This window comes from Pipistrellus hanaki (genome assembly GCF_964339955.1).
Source record: "Pipistrellus hanaki genome assembly, chromosome: 21".
Classification (NCBI taxonomy): domain Eukaryota; kingdom Metazoa; phylum Chordata; class Mammalia; order Chiroptera; family Vespertilionidae; genus Pipistrellus; species Pipistrellus hanaki.
Genome location: NC_140523.1, coordinates 7,672,867 through 7,695,006, shown reverse-complemented (window position 1 = coordinate 7,695,006; position 22,140 = coordinate 7,672,867). Strand labels below are relative to the sequence as shown.

Here is a 22,140-nt window from a genome sequence, read left to right as displayed (position 1 = left end):
ATATATATATATATATATATATATATATATATATATATATATATATATATATATATATATATATTTAAGGCCCTGGATATAAAGGGAGATTGGCACGTGGTGTGTGTGTGTTTGTTTTAAATATATATATATATTTTATTATTAAAATATATATTTTATAGATTTTTTCAGAGAGGAAGAGAGAGAAAGAGAGAGTTAGAAACATTTTTTTTGAGAGAGAGACATCGGTCAGCTGCCTCTTGCACACCCCCCACTGGGGATGTGCCTGCAACCAAGGTCCATGCCCTTGACCGGAATCGAATCTGAGATCTTTCAGTTTGCAGGCCGACGCTCTATCCACTGAGCCACACCGGTTTCGGCTTAAATATATTTTTTACTGACTTCTGACAGGAAGGGAAAGAGAGAGAGAAAAAAAAAACATCCATGATGAGAGAGAATCATGGATCGGCTGCCTCCCGCATGTATGCCCCTGACTGGGGGTCAAGCCCACAACCTGGGCACGTGCCCTGACCGGGAATCAAACCCGTGACCTCTTGCTTCCTGGGTAGAGACTCACCTGCTGAGATACACCTGGCTGGGCCTTTAAATATTTCTTATTGATGTCAGAGAGGAAGAGAGAGGGGGAGAGAGAAACATCAATGATGAGAGAGAATCATGGATCAGCTGCCTCCTGCATGCCCAGCACTGGGGATCGAGCCTACAACCCGGGCCTGTGCCAATCCAAGATTCTCTCTCATCCTGGATGTTTCTTTCTCCCTCTCCTTCTCCCTTCTTATGAAATCAATAAAAACATTTATTTTTTAATTGATTTTTTTATAGAGAGGAAGGGAGAAGGATAGAGAGTCAGAAACACCGATGAGAGAGAAACATCGATCAGCTGCCTCCTGCACCCCTCCCCCCCCCACTGGGGATGTGCCCGCAACCAAGGTACATGCCCTTGACTGGAATCGAACCCAGAACCCTTCAGTCCGCAGGCCGAAGCTCTATCCACTGGGCCACACCGGTTAGGGCAGTGAAAATATTTTTTTTAAAGACTCGATCTCACTAATCTGGCAAAGCGCAGGCAGAACCAATATTCCCTCTGAAGAGAGCGAGATAATTGTTTTCAACAAGGTGCCTCCGAGCAGCGTTTTCAATGTTTTCCGAATTGGAAAATCCAGCACAGACCTGGACATAAAAAGCCGCTCAAAATTAATTTTAGAAGCGCGAGCGAGTGGCATCTCCTGCTTCTGCACGCGGAAGCGGAGGGAAGGGCAGACTGCCAGAGCATTGGCAGGAGGGAGGGGGCGGCAGGCTGTGAGCGGGATGACAGAGGGGGCAGATGTGGGCGAGGGGCCAGCCCAGCGTGACATCGGGGGTCTGGGGCTGTCAGTACACATGAACTGAAGGAACGGGAGCCCGGTCAGAGCTGCTTAAGCGACAGCAAGGACTGGCGCTCGCGCTCTCTCTCTCTCTCTCTCTCTAAATATATTTTATTGATTTTTTTTACAGAGAGGAAGAGAGAGGGACAGAGAGTTAGAAACATCGATGAGAGAGAAACGTGCATCAGCTGCCTCTTGCACACCCGCCACTAGGGATGTGCCCGCAACCAAGGCACATGCCCTTGACCGGAATTGAACCTGGGACCTTTCAGTCTGCAGGCCGACACTCTATCCACTGAGCCACACCGGTTGCGGCTGGACTGGCTCTCTTGGAATCCGAGTCTCTGAGGCCTGGACAGCAAGCTGCTGCCCCTCCCCGCCCCCGCTCCAGCTCCCTGGCGCCCAGCCCTCTTCCCCCGCCTCCCACCCCAACCGAGTGCAGACCCCGAGCCTCCCCTGCCCACAGCCTCCTTCCCCTTTCACACCCCAAGGCCACGTCCGGGGCCTTGCCGGGCGGTGGGTGCCCGGGAAAGTGTGTCCTCCCGGCTCCTCTCTCTGCCGTCTCGCTGTGTGGCCTTAAGCAGGTGGCTCACCCTCTCTGAGCCTCAGACCGTCACGCCGGTTCCTGTTGGGGAAGGTGGGAATGCACCGACCCCGGGAGACGAGCGTGAGAGAGGGGGGAGCATCTGGGGACCCCTCTGCGGCCCTGTGTTCTCCCTGCTTCCGTCTCGAGGGGGAGGGGCGCCCAGCGGACCCCCCCAACTCAGCGGGGGACGTTTCATGCTGCAGCCCCAGTTATCTGTTTCCCAGGAAACAAGTGAGGGACAGTGACTGCAGCAACGCACACGCTTACACGTACACGCACGCACACGCACACGCACACGCACCCCGGCTGCCACTCAGACTGACCGTTAACAGGAATGCAGTGAATGTCAGCAGGAGCCACCTCGGCCTGCTGCTCCCTGCCGCCCGGACACCCAGGGGACACCCAGTAAGGGGGACCAGGATGGCCCTCTCTGACCCACAGCCCTGCCATGACCTCTTCCGGAAGGATGGGCGGGCTTGAGGGTCCCGCCCTGCCCCCCCACTGCCTGCCTGACTCCTCTGGTTTCTCCAGGGGCCCCCACAGGCTGCCCCCAGCACCTGGCCGGCCACCCCATCTGCCATTTCCCTCCCGGCTAAAAGGCTGGCCCCTTGGCCCCATTCTTTTTCTTTTCTTTTTTCTTTCTTTCTTTTTCTTTTCTTTTTTTTTTTTTTTTTTTTGGCAAGCCCTTATTTATTCATAAAAGCTGCCGTTCACCGGGGCCTCTCCTGTCTCGCAGCCACAGTGCCCTTGATTCAGATGCCAGCGTGGTGAGGGCCAGGCGGCAGCCAAGACGGGGAGACAAGCATTATTCCAGCCGGGTGTTCCATCTCCCTCTTTTTTTAATCTCAGAGGCCCACTCCATGCTGGCAATTCTATAGGACTGTCGTCCGAACGAACTGAAGGTAGAAATTAAAGTTGAGCTGACCCCTAAGCGGGGAGGGGAGTAGAAGGAGGGGCTTGTAAGAAGGAGGACTCTGTAGGACAGCCTACAGAGTTCCCCTTGCCTTCCTCTGACCTTGCTCATCACCGCTCCTCAGAGGTCACAATCACACCAGGGCAGAAACCATCTGAGCGGGAAGATTTGCATCTTTGAGCTCTGTGTTCTGTCCAGGGCAGGGGTCTTCAAACTACGGCCCGCGGGCCACATGCGGCCCGCAGAGGAGTCTGATCCGGCCCTCCAGGTTTTTTGGGCAGTGAGCGCAGCCGAGGTGTTACAGTAGGGATTAGTAGTTCATATAGTCCGGCCCTCCAGCTCTCTGAGGGACTGTGATCTGGCCCCCACTTTAAAAAGTTTGAGGACCCCTGCACTACAGATTCTGCGTCTCAGATCGCCTCCTGTTTTCCAGCTCACATTTGCATTCATCCGGGTCTCCCTCTCTTCCTGGTGCATTAAATTCCCTGGCTGCCGTCCCCGCCTTGCCTTCCATCCTGCCCACCCCCATCGCTCAGCGTCTGTGTGTGCAAATTAGCTTCCATCTTTGTTTGGTTAATTTGCATACCACTCCTGATTGGCTGGTGGGTGTGGCGGAGGAACGGTCAATTTTACATGTTTGTCTATTATTAGGTAAGACTAGAGAGGCCTGCTGCCTGGATTCATGCACCAGTGGGGTCCCTCAGCCTGGCTTGCAGAATCAGGCCCAAAAGGGCTGTCTGACATCCCCTGAGGAGTCCCAGATTGTGAGAGGGTGCAGGCCAGCCGAGGGTCCACACCAGTGCATGATCGGGGCTGGGGAGGGACACAGGAGTTGGCCAGCCAGGGAGGAACTGCAGGAGGGCTCTAGGGCGTGTCTGGCCTGTCTCCCTCATTCCCAATCAGCTGGACCCCAGCAGCAAGCTCACACATATCAGTTGAAGTGTCTGGCCCCTCGTGGTCAATGCATGTCATAGCAACTGGTCAACCAGTCGGCTGTCTGCCCCCTGGTGGTCAGCGCACGTCATAGCAAGTGGTTGAGCAGCCTTAGCATATCATTAGCATATTATGCTTTGATTGGTTGAACAGACCACCAGGCACTTAGCACATTAGGCTTTTATTATATAGGATGTTATTTATTTTAAAGTATCTTTTTATTGATCTTAGAGAGGATGGGAGAGGGAGAGAATCAATGATGAGAGAGAATCATGGATCGGCTGCCTCCTGCACGCCCCACACTGGGGACAAAGCCTGCTCCCCAGGCCCGCGTCCCCTCAGCCGCGGATAAGGAGCCCATGCCCAGCTGGGGTGGCAGCGAGTGCTCTGCCAACGGCTAGCGGGGCAGGCGCCGTGGCTCCGCGGACGCCCCGGTAACCAGGGATCTCGCCCTGTGCAGCACTATTTCACCGTGAACTTCAGCCACGAGAACCAGAAGGCCTTGGAGCTGCGGACCGAGGATGCCAAGGACTGTGACGAGTGGGTGGCGGCCATCGCTCACGCCAGGTGCGTCTCCCCCAGCCCCGGGGTCCGGGCACGGGCGGCTGAACCCTGAGCCTATGGGCCCGACCGGGCAAACTCACACCTTAGGACGAGGGAAGGAGGCAGTGGAGGAGAGGAGGGGCGATGGGAGCTTGACAGAGACAAGTTTGGGCATCAGAAGGTACGTGAGATTCGCCCTGGCCCGTGTAGCTCAGTGGATAGAGCATCGGCTTGGGGACTGATGGGTCCCAGGTTCGATTCCGGTCAAGGGCATGGAACTTGGTTGCAGGCTCCTCCCCACCTGGACCCTGGTCGGGGCATGTGCAGGAGGCAACCCATGGATGTGTCTCTCTCACATCAATGTTTCTCTCTGTCTCTCCCTCTCTCTTCCACTCTCTCTCTCTCTAAAAAAAAAAAAGAAGAAGAAGAAGAAGGTACATGAGGTTGGGCACTGGCCTGGTACCCCATCCTAAGCAGTCTTTATTTATTTACTTTTATTAATTTCAGGGAGATGAAGGGAGAGGGAGAGAGAAGCATCCATGAGGAGGGAGAATCATCCATCAGCTGCCTCCTGCACGCCCTCTATTGGGGATGTTCCTGCAACCAAGGTACATGCCCTTGACTGGGACTTGAACCCAGGACCCTTCGGTCTGCAGGCCGGCGCTCTATCCACTGAGCCACACCGGCCAGGGCCAGCAGGGTTGTTCTGAGAATCACGTGACATCGTGTATGCGAAGGGGCTCGGGAGATGACAGCGTTCTCATTCGTCACACATTCTGATCATCAGGATGGGAACAATTGGACTTCCCGCCCCTCTTCCCCCCCCCCCCCCAAAAAAAAAAAACAAACAGACATCAGTCTGGCCCTGGCCGGTGTGGGTCAGTGGATAGAGCGTTGGGCCTGTGGACCTAAGGGTCCCGGGTCCGATTCCGGTCAAGGTCACGTACCTCGGTTGCAGGCTCCTCCCCGGCCCAGGCCCTGGTCGGGGCGTGTGCAGAGGGCCAGCCCATCCATGTGTCTCTCTCACATCAATGTTTCTCTCTCTCTCTCTCTCTCTCTTTCTAAAACCAATGGCGAAATATCCTCGGGTGAGGATAAGGGAAAAAGAAAGAAAAGTATAAAAAAAATATGTCTCAGTTTGGCGGATGCTATGGTAGCGGAAGTCGAGGGTGTTTCTGGGACACCCCACCCAGTCAGGGCGGGGGGCGAGGGCAGGGCAGGTTCTGGGGACCCAGAGCTAAGCTAGGAAAGAGGACGGAGCTGGTCCAGGGAAGGGGGTTGCCGGGGGAGGGGGGGGGCTGTGCAGACGATGCTCCCGACAGAAGCCCTGTCTGTGCAAAGGCCCTGTGGTGCCTGGGGTGGGGCCGTGGGAGGAAGCAGAGGTCCGAGCGCAGGGAAGGGGCTGGGCGAGCATAGCAGCCTGGGGGGGGGGGGGCCAGCCCCGTGCCCGGGCGGCGGGACCCTCTCCCGAGGGCCGCGGAGGGAGCCCAGGGGCGGAGCGGGCCGTGCCTGACCGCCGCGGCCGCCTTTGCCCGCAGCTACCGGACGCTGGCCACGGAGCACGAGGCGCTGATGCAGAAGTACCTGCACCTGCTGCAGATCGTGGAGACCGAGAAGACGGTGGCCACGCAGCTGCGCAGGCAGATCGAGGACGGGGAGGTGGAGATCGAGCGGCTGAAGGCAGAGGTGACTGCCGGCCGGGATCGGGGAGGGGCCGGAAGGGCCATGGGACGGGGCGGCTCCACCGCAGCTCCGCCAGCCTCCACCCCCGAGACCAGGGATGCTGGCCGAATGGGAGGGTCCTTGGGGTCGGATGTGGATTCAGATCCCACTTCTGCCACCTACGCCTGCAACCTGGAGCGGACCCCTAACCTCTGGGTGCCCCCCCTTCTTTTTCTTTTAACTCATTCGTGTTTATTTCAGAGAGGAGGGGCGAGGGGGAGAGAGAGAAGCGTCCACGATGAGAGAGAATCCCGGACCGGCTGCCTCCTGCACGCCCCACGCTGGGGATCGAGCCCGCAACCCGGGCCTGTGCCCTGACCGGGAATGCAGCCGTGACCTTCTGGTTCGTAGGTCAGCGCTCCACCGCTGAGCCGCGCCCCCGGCCGGCACCTGTGCCTCCCCTTCTCATGGGCTTTCTTACATCTACCCCTCAGGGCTGCGAGGTTACGTCTGGGTAGATTCCGGTTCTGGGATGGCACCCCCATGGAGTAGGCCTTCCGCGTTACCAGCCTAAGACTCCGGGGATGGGCGCCGCTTGGATTTTGGGCCTGCCGGCACCCAATTGCAATGCCCTTGTCACCCCCACACACCCAGACCTGGGGAACCCACCCGGGCTCAGAGGTCCCCTCCTGGGGACTCCCTGCCCTGCCCCTCCCTGCCTGACACATAGTAGGTGCTCAATAAGGACGTTGGACACATGGCACTCAGTAAGGCCATTGGGCACATAGTAGGCGCTCAGTAAGGCCATTGGGCACATAGTAGGCGCTCAGTAGGGGCGCCGGGCACACAGTAGGCACTCAGTAGGGGCGCCGGGCACACAGTAGGCGCTCAGTAGGGGCGCCGGGCACACAGTAGGCGCTCAGTAGGGGCGCCGGGCCCACAGTAGGCGCTCAGTAGGGGCGCCGGGCACACAGTAGGCGCTCAGTAGGGGCGCCGGGCACACAGTAGGCGCTCAGTAGGGGCGCCGGGCACACAGGCGCTCAGTAGGGGTGCCGGGCACACAGTAGGTGCTCAGTAGGGGCGCCGGGCACACAGGAGGCGCTCAGTAGGGGCGCCGGGCACACAGTAGGTCTCAATAGGGGCATTGGGCACATAGTAGGTGCTCAATAAGGGTGTTGGGCACATAGTAGGTGCTCCGTAAGGGAGTCAGGCTCTGTGGTGGGCACTGGAGAAGCAGAGGTCTGACTGTGGGTCACAGAGCGCCTTTGGCACAAGCATGGAGCTCAGGGGACCCCGCTCCGGAAGTGAGTCATTTCGAGGCGACGTGGGTGTGGGCTGGTGCTGCTTCTGCCCTAAATCAGGGTTCCGGGGTCGGACGTGGGGGTTTGGAGGGCAGAGAAGGGGTGGGTGCAGGGGCGGTTGTGAGCGTGTGTGGCAGCGGAAGCCCATTTGTGGGAATTTTTAAAAATATATATATATATTATTGATTTTTTTTACCGAGAGGAAGGGAGAGGGATAGAGAGCCAGAAACATCGATCGGCTGCCTCCTGCACACCTCCTAGTGGGATGTGCCCATAACCCAGGCACACGCCCTGACCGGAATCGAACCTGGGACCTCCTACTCCACAGGCCGATGCTCTATCCACTGAGCCACACCAGTTAGGGCGGGAAATCCTTTTTTTTTTTTTTTAAGTTTTTATTGATTCCAGAGAGGGAGGGAGAGGGAGAGAAAGAGGAACATCCATAATGCGAGAGAATTAGCTGCCTCCCGCACAACCCGGGCCTGTGCCCTGACCGGGAATCGAACCGTGACCTCCTGGCTCCTCAACCACGGAGCCGCCCGGCCCGGTCCATTTGTGGGAATTTGGGGAGCAATGTTTCCAATAAAGTGCCTCACCTTCCGGGGCAGAGATTTTTTTTATTTTATTGATTTTTTTACAGAGAAAAAGCGACAGAGTTAGAAACATCGATGAGAGAGAATCATCAACCAGCTGCCTCTTGCACACCCCCTGCTGGGCTTGTGCCCGCAACCAAGGTACATGCCCTTGGCCGGAATCTAACCTGGGACCCTTCAGTCTGCAGGCCGACGCTCTATCCACTGAGCCACACTGGTTTCGGCCAGAGATTTTTTTTTTCAAGGAGACTGTGCAGGGCTGACTGTCCCAGCTCTAGGGCCACCCCCGCTCTCTGCCTCTCGCCCACACACACACCCCGCAGGGCGCAGGGCACCTGTCCGCTCTGGCCCGGCTCCGGGACCCGGAGGCACAGAGCCCGGGGCCCAGGACGTGGCCGCCAGGTGGCGGGAGGCACTGAGAAGCCGGGGAGTGGCAGGCGGCCCTGTAACCAAGACAAGGTCCTACCCGGTCAGAGCTGGGAGGGGGCCGCCACTGGGGGCCACAGGTCACCATCAGCACTGGAGGCCGGGCCCAGACCTGGCTCCCCCGGCTCAGACCCCCTGCCAGTTACCTCTCCCCCAGGAAGTCGGTGGATTAAAGGGTGCACATTAGGCCAGCGTGTCTCCGTAGTTAAACATTGACCTAGGAACCAGGAGGTCAGGGTTCGATTCCCGGTCAGGGCACATGGCCCGGGTTGCGGGCTCCATCCCCAGTGTGGGACGTGCAGGAGGCAGCCAATCCGTGATTCTCTCTTCATCATTGATGTTTCTCTCTCCCTCTCCCTTCCTCTTGAAATAGATAAAAAATATATATTTTAAAAAAGAAAGCCAGTCTTCGGGGTGGGAAGCAGGGGGGGACAAGTAGGCAATTGAGTCACCAGGTTCACACCATCCCTTCTGCTCAAATTCCTCCTGTGCCAGAGCCACTCGTCGGGCTCCTATCTGCCCTGCAAAACCTCTTCTGGAAAGCCCTTCCCATTTCCGCGGGGGCAGCCAGAGCCGGGCGCTCGCTGGTGAGCTGGCTGTGAGGTCAGCAGGGCAGCTCTCGATGCCAAGCGAGCAAACCAGGGTTCAAAGCCGGCCCACCCACCTCCGAGGGGTCTGCCAGGGCGAGAGCAAGGCTGGCATCCTGTGGCCCAGCCCCCCTCCCCTCCTTGCTCCCCGCTCTGCAGAGCTCTGCCCGCCCCCCTCATGCTTAACTACGGCTCCGGGGCCGCCTGCGTTGCTAAGCATGGAGTGGGGCGCCTGGCCTAATTGTACCTATTTTTCTCTGGTCCTGCTGTGTGGATGTCCTAGAATGCCTCTCCCTTAGGGACTGCACCGATTTTAAATACATTCGCACGCACGCACGCACGCACATATGTACATACACACACATACACACACAGGTCGCCCAATTAAAGGGAGAAGGATACCAGGTACAAATCCCAAACTTTGTGAAGAAAGCAGGCCAGCAGCCCAGCCAGCGTGGCGCAGTGGTTGAGTGTTGACCTCTGAACCAGGAGGTCAGGGTTCGATTCCCGGTCAGGGCATAGGCCCGGGTTGCGGGCTCCATCCCCAGTGTGGGGCGTGCAGGAGGCAGCCGGTCGATGATTCTCTCTCATCATGGATGTTTCTCTCTCCCGCTCCCTTCCTCTCTCTGAAATCAATAAAAACACATATTTTAAAAAATACATTTTATTGATTTTTTACAGAGAGGAAGAGAGAGGGATAGAGAGTTAGAAATATCGATGAGAAAGAATCATCGATCAGCTGCCTCCTGCACACCCCCCCACTGGGGATGTGCCCGCCACCAATGTGCATGCCCTTGAACAGAACTGAACCCGGGACCCTTCAGTCCGCAGGCCGACGCTCTATCCACTGAGCCAAACCGTTTTCGGCATAAAAATATTTTTTAATGTATTTTTATTGATCTCAGAGAGGAAGGGAGAGGGGAGAGAGAGGAACATCCATGAGAGAGAATCATGGATCGGCTGCCTCCTGCACCCCCCTTGAGTCCGCAGGCCAACGCTCTACCCACTGAGCCACACTGGCTAGGGGCCGTGGTTGGCAAACCATGGCTTGTGAGCCACATGGGGCTCTTTGACCCCTTGAGTGTGGCTCTTCCACAAAACACCAGGGCCTGGGCCAGTCTATTTTGAAGAAGTGGCGTTAGAAGACGTTTAAGTTTAAAAAAGTGTGGCTCTCCAAAGAAATGTCTATCGTTGTCCTATTGATATTTGGCTCTGTGGACGAATGAGTTTGCCGACTCCTGGGTCAGGGCAATAAAAACATATTTTTTTAAAAAACCGGCTAAGACGGCAAACTTTATGTTGCAGACATCTGACCCCCCCACCCCCCCCAAAAAAAAAAAAAAAAACCCCAGGCATTGCCTGGCCGGTTTGGCTCAATGGATAGAGTGTCGGCCTGTGGACTGAAAGGACCCGGGTTCGATTCTGGTCATGGGCTTGACCCCCAGTGGGGAGCATGCAGGAGACAGCCGATCCAGGATTCTCTCTCATCATGGATATTTCTCTTTCCCTCTCCTAAATCAATAAAATAATTTTTTAAAAAAATATTACATTAAGCCAAAACCGGTTTGGCTCAGTGGATAGAGTGTCGGTCTGCGGACTGAAAGGTCCCGGGTTCGATTCCGGTCAAGGGCATGTACCTTGGTTGCGGGCGCATCTCCGGTAGGGGGCGTGCAAGAGGCAGCTGATGAGTGTTTCTCTCTCATTGATGTTTCTAGCTCTCTGTCCCTCTCCCTTCCTCTGTGAAAAATCAATAAAATATATTTTTTAAAAATATTACATTAAAAACAGCAGCAGCAGCAGCAGCAGCAGCAGAAAACCCAAGCGTCAAGGCAGCCATGATAGAGGCACGGAGGCAGGTTCAGGCCCGGCTCACTCCCAGGGCACAGGGACAGGGACAGGGAGGCGAAGGGCATTGCCAAGGTCACTCAGAGCTGGAGCCCAGCGGCCTGGGACCCAGGGGGGCAGGTCCCCCAGACGCGGGCCCAGGCTGGTGTCTGGCTCAGCGACCACCCCACACACCCATGACCCTCGGGGCGGCTGACCCGTGTGTCTGTCTCAGATCGCGTCCCTGCTCAAGGACACGGAGCGGATCCAGTCCACCCAGACCGCCGCCGCCCCCAGCGACGAGGACAGCGACATCAAGAAGATTAAGAAGGTCCGCACCCCGCACCCCGCCCCGCCGGGAGTCCAGGGCGCCAGGAGGCTCAGAGGCACCCAGCGCCTCGCCCCGACCTTGCACTCCCCAGCCCTGGTCCCCGCCCCCCCCCAGGTCCCCGCCCCCCCTGGCCCCCGCTCATCCTTGTCCCCGCTCACCCTGGTCCCCCCTCACCCAGGACCCCGCTCACCCTAGTCCCCCCTCACCCTGGTCCCCCCTCACCCAGGACCCTGCTCACCCTGGTCCCCGCTCACCCAGGTCCCCGTTCACTGCGGTCCCTGCCCCCCCCCCCCGGTCCCCGCCCCCCCTGGTCTCCGCCCCCCCTGGTCCCCACTCGCCCTGGTCCCCTCTCATCCTGGTCCCCGTCCCCCCTGGTCCCTGTCCCCCCTGGTCCCCCCTCACCCAGGACCCTGCTCACCCTGGTCCCTGCCCCCCCTGGTCCCCGCTCACCCTGGTCCCTCCGTCCCCCCTAGTCCCCCTCAGAGGCACCCAGTGGTCCCCGCCCCCCTGGTCCCTCCGCCCCAGCGCCTGCCCTCCCTGCAGCCCTGGTCCCCGCGCCCATTGGCACGGGCAGGCAGCTCGGCAGTCCCGCCCTGGGGGTGGGGGGGCTCCCAGTCCGCCCCAGCCGGACCCCCCCCCCCCAGCACTGAGGCCCCGCCCCGCTCCCAGGTGCAGAGCTTCCTGCGCGGCTGGCTGTGCCGCCGCAAGTGGAAGACGGTCATCCAGGACTACATCCGGTCGCCGCACGCCGACAGCATGCGCAAGCGCAACCAGCTGGTGTTCAGCATGCTGGAGGCCGAGGCCGAGTACGTGCAGCAGCTGCACATCCTGGTCAACAACTTCCTGCGGCCGCTGCGCATGGCCGCCAGCTCCAAGCGGCCGCCCATCACGCACGACGACGTCAGCAGCATCTTCCTCAACAGGTGGGCGCCCCGCCCCCCGCAGGGGCGCCCCATGGGGGGACCGCACCCGCACCCGCGCCAGGCCCCCCGGGACCCCGGCCTGCAGCCGGTCCGCCCGTGGAGAGGTGGGTGCAGAGGAGGAAACCGAGGCCCAGGAGGAAGGCCGGTGCCCAGGTCACATGGAGGAAGCCACACCCCCCACCCCACCCCCAAACCACGTGTTTTGGGGGGGCAGGAGGGCAAAGGGTCCGGCCCTCACAATGTGCCTCTAAGGCACATGTGTCAAACACAAGGCCCGCGGGCCAAATCCAGCCCGCCAGGCCTTGCAATGTGGCCCGCACCGCGCTGTCATCACTGCACTCCGCTGTCAGTTTATGACATTGTCAGTTTATGACTGTTCAGTAAACCATTCGGCCCGCGATTTAGGCTGGATTTTAGATTTTGGCCCCTTCTCTGATTGAGTTCGACACCCCTACTCTAAGGGCTGGTTCTGAGCACAGCCCCCCCGCCGCCCCCCATGAGGGGACACGGGTTGATGTTTGGGGACTTTTTAAAAATATATATATTTTATTGATTTTTTTTTTTTACAGAGAGGAAGGGAGAGGGATAGAGAGTCAGAAACATCGATGAGAGAGAATCATCCATCAGCTGCCTCCTGCACATCCCCTACTGGGGATGTGCCCACAACCAAGGTCTATGCCCTTGACCGGAATCAAACCCGGGACCTTTCAGTTCGCAGGCCGACGCTCTGTCCACTGAGCCACACCGGTTTTGGCATGGGGACTTTTTAAAAATAAATATTTTTTATTGGTTTCACAGAGAGGGAGAGAGAGAAACATCAGCATGGATCGGCTGCCTCCTGCACGCCCCACACTGGGGATCGAGCCCGCCACCCGGGCCTGTGCCCTGACCTGGTTCCTAGGCCCACACTCAACCGCTGAGCCACACGGCCGGGCCCCTCTGTGGCTGCAGCCACCACACCTGATGTCCTTCCTGTGTCCTTCCTGTCCGGTCCCCACGGGCCTGTGATGGGGCTGTGGGCAGGGACACGTCATGGAGGCAGGCGCACAACACAGGGGCTGCCCGCCCACGGACCCGGGACCCCCCCAGCTCCCGGGAAAGGCCAGGCTGTGAGCATGTGAGACCTTGTGGGCCAGCGGGTCTCCCTCAAAACTGACCCCTGGCTGGGCCCCTCAGGCCAACAGAGGTCATTACAATGGTCAAGGGTTTGGGTGCAGTCTCTGATCTGGGCACAGACAAGAACCCACCAACGAATGCATCCATTGGGGGGACAACAAATCAATGTTTCTCTCTCCCCCAAATCAGTCCATTAAAACGAAAAAACTGCCCTGGCCAGTGTTGCTCAGTGGCTAGAGCGTCGGCCTGCAGACGCAAGGGCCCCAGGTTTCCATTCCGGTCAAGGGCACGTTTCTTGATGGCAGGCTCTTCCCTGGCCCCCGGGCCCTGGTTGGGGCGCATGCAGGAGGCAACCTATTGTTTTGTTTCTCTCCCATCGATGTTTCTCTCTGTCTCTCCCTCTCCCTCCCACACTCCCTCAAAATCAATGGGGAAATGTCCTCGCGGGAGGATGAACCACAAAACCTCGCCCTGACCTGCTGGTAACAACCGGGTTCGACCCCGGTTCTATCCTGGGGTGGTCCCAGCCGCTATTCTGCCTCAGCCCCTCGGGGGGCTTCCTTCCCGGGCGGGTGACCCCAATGCTCTGGTGTCACCTCTGGAGATTCCTAGCCCTTTTTCATCGGGGGCCCCCCCGTATTCCTTCCGCTCTGCCCCCCCCACCCACAAACTACAGTCCGTGGGACCCAGGGGGTTTTCCCAGCAGGTCTCCCTGAGAAAGGGGTTTGCTGCTGGAGTCTCCCTGGGACCCCCAAGCCGTGTACACCTCGGGGGGGGGAGGGGGGGCACCCCAAGGCAGAGCTCCCCCTTTCCCTTCCAGCGAGACCATCATGTTCCTGCACCAGATCTTCTACCAGGGCCTGAAGGCACGGATCTCCAACTGGCCCACGCTGGTCCTGGGTGAGTCCCGCCCCCCACCTGCAGGGCCCCCCCTCCAGGCCAGGGCACGTCCTGGGGACACCAAGCGACCCCTGAGGGAGCCCGGGAGGACAGACATGGATGGAGCTGCTACTGGAGGAGGTGACATAGCCTTCGTTCTTTAGTTCTTTATCCGCTTCTCCCATCCAGCTAAATAAAGAGCGAATATGCAAATGGCCCTCACTCCCTCACGCCTTCATGCCATAAGGGCTCTGGGGAGAGAGGGATGGGGACCAGCCAGGCACAAATAAGCTCTGGAGAGAGGAATGGGGGCCAGGCAGGCACAAATGAGCTCTGGAGAGAGGAATGGGGACCAGCCAGGCACAAATGAGCTCTGGAGAGAGGAATGGGGCCAGCCAGGCACAAATGAGCTCTGGAGAGAGAGGAATGGGACCAGCCAGGCACAAATGAGCTCTGGAGAGAGGAATGGGACCATCCAGGCACAAATGAGCTCTGGAGAGAGGGATGGGGACCTGTCAGGCACAAATGAGCTCTGGAGAGAGGAATGGGGACCAGCCAGGCACACATGAGCTCTGGAGAGAGGAATGGGGACCATCCAGGCACAAATGAGCTCTGGAGAGAGAGGAATGGGGACCATCCAGGCACAAATGAGCTCTGGAGAGAGAGGAATGGGGACCAGCCAGGCACAAATGAGCTGTGGCCCGGGAGAGGGACAAGCCGCCTACCCACGGGCCCCTGCGGGTGCGGCTGACCTAAGGGAGGGAATCCTGGGTCCCGGGTGCGGAGAGAGGCCAAGGCAGTTAGGGACAATCAGGCCAGCAGGGGAGCAGTTAGGGGCAATCAGGCTGGCAGGCAGAGGGGTTAGGGGCCATCAGGCAGGCGAGCAGTTAGGAGCCAGCGGTCCCGGAGTGTGAGAGGCAGTCAGACATCCCGCAAGGGGTCCTGGATTGGAGAGGGTGCAGGCCGCGCTGAGGGACCCCCCTCCCATGCATGAATTCCATGCACCGGGCCTCTAGTTTATAAATAATGTCCGTGTACCCATGGGCGAAAACTCGGGAATCCTCAAAACAGGAGGAGACGTTTAAAAAGGCCCCCTGCCGCTCTGCCTCCCCGGGACCCCGCTGTAAACACGGGGTTTGCCCCCAGCATGGCTGTTTTCTCCCGGTTTGTGTGCTTGCGAACACACTGCATGTAGATTTCGGGTCTCGCCGCGGGTGTTTGTAACGGGTCTGCGTGCTGCTGGAGGAGGGGGGGCTCAGCACAGCACCCCCTGGCTCCTAACTGCTCGCCCGCCTGCCTGCCTACCCCTGTCCTCCAGGGCACGTGTCAGACTTGACAGGGCCCGGCTCTCAAAACCCGGTGTGGCTCAGTGGTTAGAGCATCGGCCCGTGCACTGAAGGGCCTCGGGTTCGATTCCGGTCACGGGGATGTGCCTCTGTGGTCAGGGCGGGTACGGGAGGCAACTAGTCGATGTGTCTCTCTCTCTGTGTCTGTCTCCTTCCCTTCCACGGTCTCTTAAGTATCATCCTTCGGGGGAGGATTAACAAAATATACCTGAGGTTCTGATGGGACCCCACGTCCCCTCCCAAGGCAGGGGCTCTCTGGGGAGGGCCTGGCACCTGTCTGTCTCCGCCGGGAGGCGCCCTGCTGCCCTCCCATCCCCTGCCGACCCCGCCGACCCCGCTGACCCCATTGACCCTGCCGACCCCATTGACCCTGCCGACCCCGCCGACCCCGCTGACCCCGTGGACTCTGCCAACCCCATTGACCCCGCCCACCAGCCCTGCTGACCCTGCCAACCCCGCTGACCCCACTGACCCTGCCGACCCCATTGACCCCGCTGACCCCGCCGACCCCGCTGACCCCGTGGACTCTGCCGACCCCATTCACCCTGCCGACCCCGCTGACCCCGCCGACCCCGCTGACCCCGTGGATTCTGCCGACCCCATTGACCCTGCCGACCCCGCTGACCCCGCCGACCCCATTGACCCCGCTGACCCCGTGGACTCTGCCAACCCCACTGACCCCGCCCACCAGCCCTGCTGACCCCGCCGACCCCATTGACCCGCTGACCCCGCGGCCCCCGCCCGCAGCCGACCTGTTCGACATCCTGCTGCCGATGCTGAACATCTACCAGGAGTTCGTGCGCAACCACCAGTACAGCCTGCAGATCCTGGCGCACTGCAAGCAGAACCGCGACTTCGACAAGCTGCTCAAGCACTACGAGGCCCAGCCCGACTGCGAGGAGCGCACGCTGGAGACCTTCCTCACCTACCCCATGTTCCAGGTGCGTCCGCCCCCCCCCATCCCCGTGCCCCTCCCCTCCCCTCCCCCGCCCAGACCTTCCTCACCTCCCCCATGTTCCAGGTGCGTCCGCCCCCCCCACCTCCCCCTCACCCTGCCCCCCAGCCCCGGTCCCCGTGCTCCTCACCTACCCCATGTTCCAGGTGCGTCCGCCCCCCCCCATCCCCGTGCCCCTCCCCTCCCCTCCCCCGCCCAGACCTTCCTCACCTCCCCCATGTTCCAGGTGCGTCCGCCCTCCCCCACCTCCCCCTCACCCTGACCCCCAACCCCGGTCCCCGTGCTCCTCACCTACCCCATGTTCCAGGTGCGTCCACCCCCCCCACCTCCCCCTCACCCTGCCCCCCAACCCCGGTCCCTGTGCTCCTCACTTACCCCATGTTCCAGGTGCGTCCACCCCCCCCCATCCCCGTGCCCCTCCCCTCCCCTCCCCCGCCCAGACCTTCCTCACTTACCCCATGTTCCAGGTGCGTCCACCCCCCCCACCCCCCTCCCCTCCCCTCCCCTCCCCCGCCCAGACCTTCCTCACCTCCCCCATGTTCCAGGTCCCAGAGCGTCCTCACCGCCCCCCTTACTCTCCCCCGCCCCAGTGCGTCCCCACCTCCCCCCGTCCCAGGTGGGCCCCGGCCTCCGCCACGAGGGAGCCAGCCCGCCATGCCGGGCTCCTGAGGGCCCCGCAGCCACAGGGAGAGGCCGGCCCGCCGTGCCTGCCGGGGCTGGAGAAGGGGGGCCGGGGCTGCCCCGCAGGCAGGCGCAGGGGGAAGGGGCTCTGCTCCTCCTGGTCCCCAGGCCCTGCCCCTGCACGGGTCCTCCTCGGAGCCGAGGGCGCCCTCCCCAAAGCCGCTCTGTCCCTCCCCTCCCCGCCCTCCCCATCCCGCCCCCAGATCCCCAGGTACATCCTGACGCTGCACGAGCTGCTGGCGCACACGCCCTACGAGCACGTGGAGCGCAACAGCCTGGACTACGCCAAGTCCAAGCTGGAGGAGCTGTCCCGGTGAGCGCCGCCCCGGTGCCCCTGCCCCCGCCCGGTGCCCCTCCTCCGCCCGGTGCCCCTCCTCCGCCCGGTGCCCCTCCTCCGCCCGGTGCCCCTGCCCCCGCCCGGTGCCCCTGCCCCCGCCCGGTGCCCCTCCTCCGCCCGGTGCCCCTCCTCCGCCCGGTGCCCCTCCTCCCGCCGGTGCCTCTCCTCCGCCCGGTGCCCCTCCTCCGCCCGGTGCCCCTCCTCCGCCCGGTGCCCCTCCTCCCGCCGGTGCCTCTCCTCCGCCCGGTGCCCCTGCCCCCGCCCGGTGCCCCTCCCCCGCCCGGTGCCCCTCCTCCGCCCGGTGCCCCTCCCCCGCCCGGTGCCCCTCCTCCGCCCGGTGCCCCTCCTCCGCCCGGTGCCCCTCCTCCGCCCGGTGCCCCTGCCCCGCCCGGTGCCCCTCCTCCGCCCGGTGCCCCTCCCCCGCCCGGTGCCCCTCCTCCGCCCGGTGCCCCTCCTCCCGCCGGTGCCCCTCCTCCCGCCCGGTGCCCCTCCCCCCGCCCGGTGCCCCTCCTCCGCCCGGTGCCCCTCCCCCGCCCGGTGCCCCTCCTCCGCCCGGTGCCCCTCCTCCGCCCGGTGCCCCTGCCCCCGCCCGGTGCCCCTCCTCCGCCCGGTGCCCCTCCCCCGCCCGGTGCCCCTCCTCCGCCCGGTGCCCCTCCTCCGCCCGGTGCCCCTCCCCCGCCCGGTGCCCCTCCTCCCGCCGGTGCCCCTCCCCCGCCCGGTGCCTCTCCCCCGCCCGGTGCCCCTCCTCCGCCCGGTGCCCCTCCCCCCGCCCGGTGCCTCTCCTCCGCCCGGTGCCCCTCCTCCGCCCGGTGCCCCTGCCCCCGCCCGGTGCCCCTCCCCCGCCCGGTGCCCCTCCTCCGCCCGGTGCCCCTCCCCCCGCCCGGTGCCCCTCCTCCGCCCGGTGCCCCTCCCCCGCCCGGTGCCCCTCCTCCCGGTGCCCCTCCCCCGCCCGGTGCCCCTCCTCCCGGTGCCCCTCCTCCGCCCGGTGCCCCTCCTCCGCCCGGTGCCCCTCCTCCGCCCGGTGCCCCTCCTCCGCCCGGTGCCCCTCCCGGACAGGGCGGCTCACGTCCCCCCAGCAGCCTGGACTACGCCAAGTCCAAGCTGGAGGAGCCGTCCCGGTGAGCGCCGCCCCCGGTGCCCCCCAAGGCCCCCTCAGCTCCTGGCGCCGGGCCTCCTGCGGGGCAGAGGGGCCGGAGCCAGGGAGGGCGCTGCCCGCACCGCTGGAGGGGAGGGGCGGGGTCTGGTTCCGGGGTCTCTGATGGGCCAGTCAGGCTGGGGTGAGCCGACCAGAAGAGTGGGGGAGGGTGTGCAGGGAGGAGGGGCCACGGACTGGGTACCCATCCCACACACACTTCCAACGGGGGCTCCTGGCCCTGAGGACACCTGACCCAGGGCACCGGGCTCAGGGCAGGCACAGGGTGAGTACAGGGTGGGCACAGGGTAGACACAGAGTGGGAACAGGTGCAGACACAGGGTGGGTACAGGGTGGGCACAGCGCGGGCACAGGTGCAGACATGGCAGACAGGAGTACAGGGTGAGTAAGGGAGGGCACAGGGCAGACACAGGGCGGGCACAGTTGCAGACACAGCAGACAGGAGTACAGGGAGGGCACAGGGCAGACACAGGGTGGGCACAGGTGCGGGCACAGGGCGGACACAGGTGCAGGCATGGCAGACAGGAGTACAGGGTGAGTATAGGGAGGGCACAGGGCGGGCACAGGTGCAGGCATGGCAGACAGGAGTACAGGGCGGGCACAGTTGCAGACACAGCAGACAGGAGTACAGGGAGGGCACAGGGCAGACACAGGGTGGGCACAGGTGTGGGCACAGGGCGGACACAGGTGCAGGCAGCACCAAGCTGCCCAAGAAATGTGGCCGAAGACACTGACCCTGTCCCCCGGGTCCCAGCGTGCAGCCCACTGGGGCTAAGGTGACCCGCCTCCCTCCCTAATGTGCCAGGACCGCCCTGGCCGGGTGGCTCAGTGGATAGAGCCCCAGCCCTCAGGCTGAAGGGTCCCGGGCTCTGTATCTCGGATTAGGAACCAGCTGTGCCGAGCGCCCCTCCCACACTGCCTGTCCCTGCAGTTCACAGAGGTCAGACTCAGCTGAGCTATAGCTGATCGCCAGGCCCCCATCATAATCCGGTTTAGCCCTAACCAGTGTGGCTCAGGGGACAGACAGAGCGTCGGCCTGCGGACGGAAGGGTCCCGGGTTCGATTCCGGTCAAGGGCATGTACCTTGGTTGCGGGCACATCCCCAGTGGGGAGATGTGCAGGAGGCAGCTGATCGATGTTTCTCATCGATGTCCCTATCCCTCTCCCTTCCTCTCTGTAAAAAAATCAGTAAAATATATCTTTTAAAAATAATCCGATTTAGAGCCAGTATTTTAAAAACCAACATATAAGAGGGTTCCTGGAGGAAAGAAAAAAAAAAGTACAAAGGCCCTGAGAAGGCATTGGCAGGAGCCTTGAAACCTATCAAGTGTGCCACAAACTTGTGAATTTGTGAGTTCACACTCATGAAGGCGCATTTCCCCCCAGAGTGAGTGAGTGTCGTCACCCTGTGGACAGAAGCAGTATTGCAGGGGATTTTTTTTTTTTTTTATATTTATTTTTCTCTTCTCTAGAAATAGTTTTTTCTGTGGGTGGACAGAGCTGGTGGTCATTGAGCTAATGATGTCTCCTGTAGAGCCGGTCTTTCTCCCCATGATGCTGTCTGTGCCTCCCCCGTTTCAGGCATATGTATGTATATGTATGTATTGGCTCAGGAAGGAAGGGAGAGGGAGAGAGAAACATCCGTGATGAGAGAGAATCATGGACCGGCTGCCTCCTGCACTGTGGGTGGAGCCCTTGACCGGGAATCGAACCCGGCCTCCTGGCTCAGAGGCCGGTGCTCAGTCACCGAGCCATGCCAGCCAGGCACGCTTCAGACTGTTAAATGCCAGCGGCCTGGCCTTAGCCGTCACCTCCGTCTCCTTTTCTCTGACCCGCGATCGCCCGCCTCCTGGGCTCCTTCCTGCTCCCGACCCCTTTGGGGGGGCCCCGCTGAGAACTGGGGGGGCCAGGCTTTCTCCGCAGGCCTGGCCGGGCCCGGCCCCCCTCCCTCCGGCATGGCCGCGTCCGACCGCGCGGCTCTCGCCCGCCCCCAGGATCATGCACGACGAGGTGAGCGAGACGGAGAACATCCGCAAGAACCTGGCCATCGAGCGCATGATCATCGAGGGCTGCGAGATCCTGCTGGACACCAGCCAGACCTTCGTGCGGCAGGGTGCGCGGGGCCCAGGGGGGGCGGGGTGCATGGTCCCTCCTGCCGGAGTGACCGGGGTCCCCGCTGGACACCAGCCAGACCTTCGTGCGGCAGGGTGCGCGGGGCCGGGGGGCGGGGTGCATGGTCCCTCCGGCTGCTGAGGCTGCCTCTCCTGCCAGCATGACCGCGGGTCCCCGGGGGGCTGGGGGAGTGTTGGGGTCCCCATGGCTGGGGGGACAGTGACAGCGGGGGAGGGGCTGGGGGGAGTGACAGGAGGTTCCCATGGCTGGGGGGGACAGTGACAGCGGGGGAGGGGCTGGGGGAGTGACGGGGGTTCCCAGGGCTGGGTGGGGAGTAATGGGGGGGTCCCCATGGCTGGGGGGCACAGAGAGAGCGGGGCAGGGCTGCTGCCAGGACTGGGGTCACTCGGATCCTAAGCTCAGTCCCATGTTTGACTCCCACGGTGCTCAGAGGCCAGGGCCATCCCAGAGACGGAGTCAGCCAGGGTCAGTTAGGGGTCAGCCAGAGGTCAATCAGGAGTCACCCTAGAGATGGGGTCAAAGATCAGGGGTCACCCTGGAGACTGGATCAGCCAGAGGTCAGCCAGGAGTCAACCTGGAAACAGGGTCGGTCAGGGGTCATCCACAAGTCAGGTGTCAAGGGTCAACCTGGAGATGAGGTCAGCCAGAGGTCAACCTGGAGATGAGGTCTGTGGGGTCAGCCAGGGGTCGGTCAGAGGTCAGGGGTCAGGGATCAACCTGGAGATGAGTCAGCCAGGGATCTCACCAGAAACAGGGTCATTCAGGGGCCAGCCAGGGGTCAGGGGTCACCCTGGAGAGGGGTCAGTCAGGGGTCACCCCAGAGACAGGATCATTCAGGGGCCAGCCGGGGGTCAGCCGGCCTCTCTCCTCTGCCCGCAGGGTCCCTCATCCAGGTGCCCATGGGTGAGAAGGGCAAGATCCCGCGGGGCCGCCTGGGCTCCCTGTCCCTGCGGAAGGAGGGCGAGCGGCAGTGCTTCCTGTTCTCCAAGCATCTCATCATCTGCACGCGCGGCTCTGGCGGGAAGCTGCACCTCACCAAGGTGGGCGGGGCCGGGGGCTGCCCCTGACCCTGGGGGCGGGGCTGACCAAGGTGGGCGGGGCCGGGGCTGACCCTGGGGGCGGGGCTGACCGAGGTGGGCGGGGCCGGGAGCTGCCCCTCAGCCTGCTGGGCGGGGCTCCGGGGGAAGCTGGCTCGGGTGGGCGGGGCGGGGGCGGGGGCAGGGCTCTCAGCATCACTGCCAGGACCTCGCACACGGCACACGGCCCCGAGCCTTCGTGTGCGGATCTCCACAACTGGGGGTGAGAACCCCTCCATCGGAAAACCCCGGATCCTCGATCCCCAGCGGGGGCGTGCGGGGGGGCAGCTGACGCATGATCGTCGCTCGTGGATGTTTCTGAGAGACAGGAACAGCAGTGGATGGAATCCATAGGAATGAATGTTTCAGTGCCGCTCAGAGCGTCACGCCCCCGGCCCCCGGGCCGCTCTCTTGCAGAACGGGGTGGTGTCGCTCATTGAGTGCACCCTGCTGGAGGACCCCGAGAGCACGGAGGAGGAAG

The 22,140-nt window shown here is 61.9% G+C and overlaps 1 protein-coding gene across 1 annotated transcript in view; it reads left to right on the top strand.

Moving 5' to 3' along the window:
- Nucleotides 1-22,140, top strand: part of RASGRF1 (Ras protein specific guanine nucleotide releasing factor 1) — a 47,117-nt gene that overhangs the window by 7,388 nt on the left and 17,589 nt on the right. Inside the window, exons 2-11 of the mRNA XM_084869034.1 lie at nucleotides 4,254-4,360; nucleotides 5,875-6,022; nucleotides 10,965-11,060; nucleotides 11,730-11,983; nucleotides 13,920-13,999; nucleotides 16,072-16,265; nucleotides 17,164-17,273; nucleotides 20,445-20,563; nucleotides 21,463-21,623; nucleotides 22,077-22,140. Of these exons, the coding sequence (XP_084725160.1) occupies nucleotides 4,254-4,360; nucleotides 5,875-6,022; nucleotides 10,965-11,060; nucleotides 11,730-11,983; nucleotides 13,920-13,999; nucleotides 16,072-16,265; nucleotides 17,164-17,273; nucleotides 20,445-20,563; nucleotides 21,463-21,623; nucleotides 22,077-22,140 (1,333 nt within the window). The remainder of the gene's footprint in view (nucleotides 1-4,253; nucleotides 4,361-5,874; nucleotides 6,023-10,964; nucleotides 11,061-11,729; nucleotides 11,984-13,919; nucleotides 14,000-16,071; nucleotides 16,266-17,163; nucleotides 17,274-20,444; nucleotides 20,564-21,462; nucleotides 21,624-22,076) is intronic.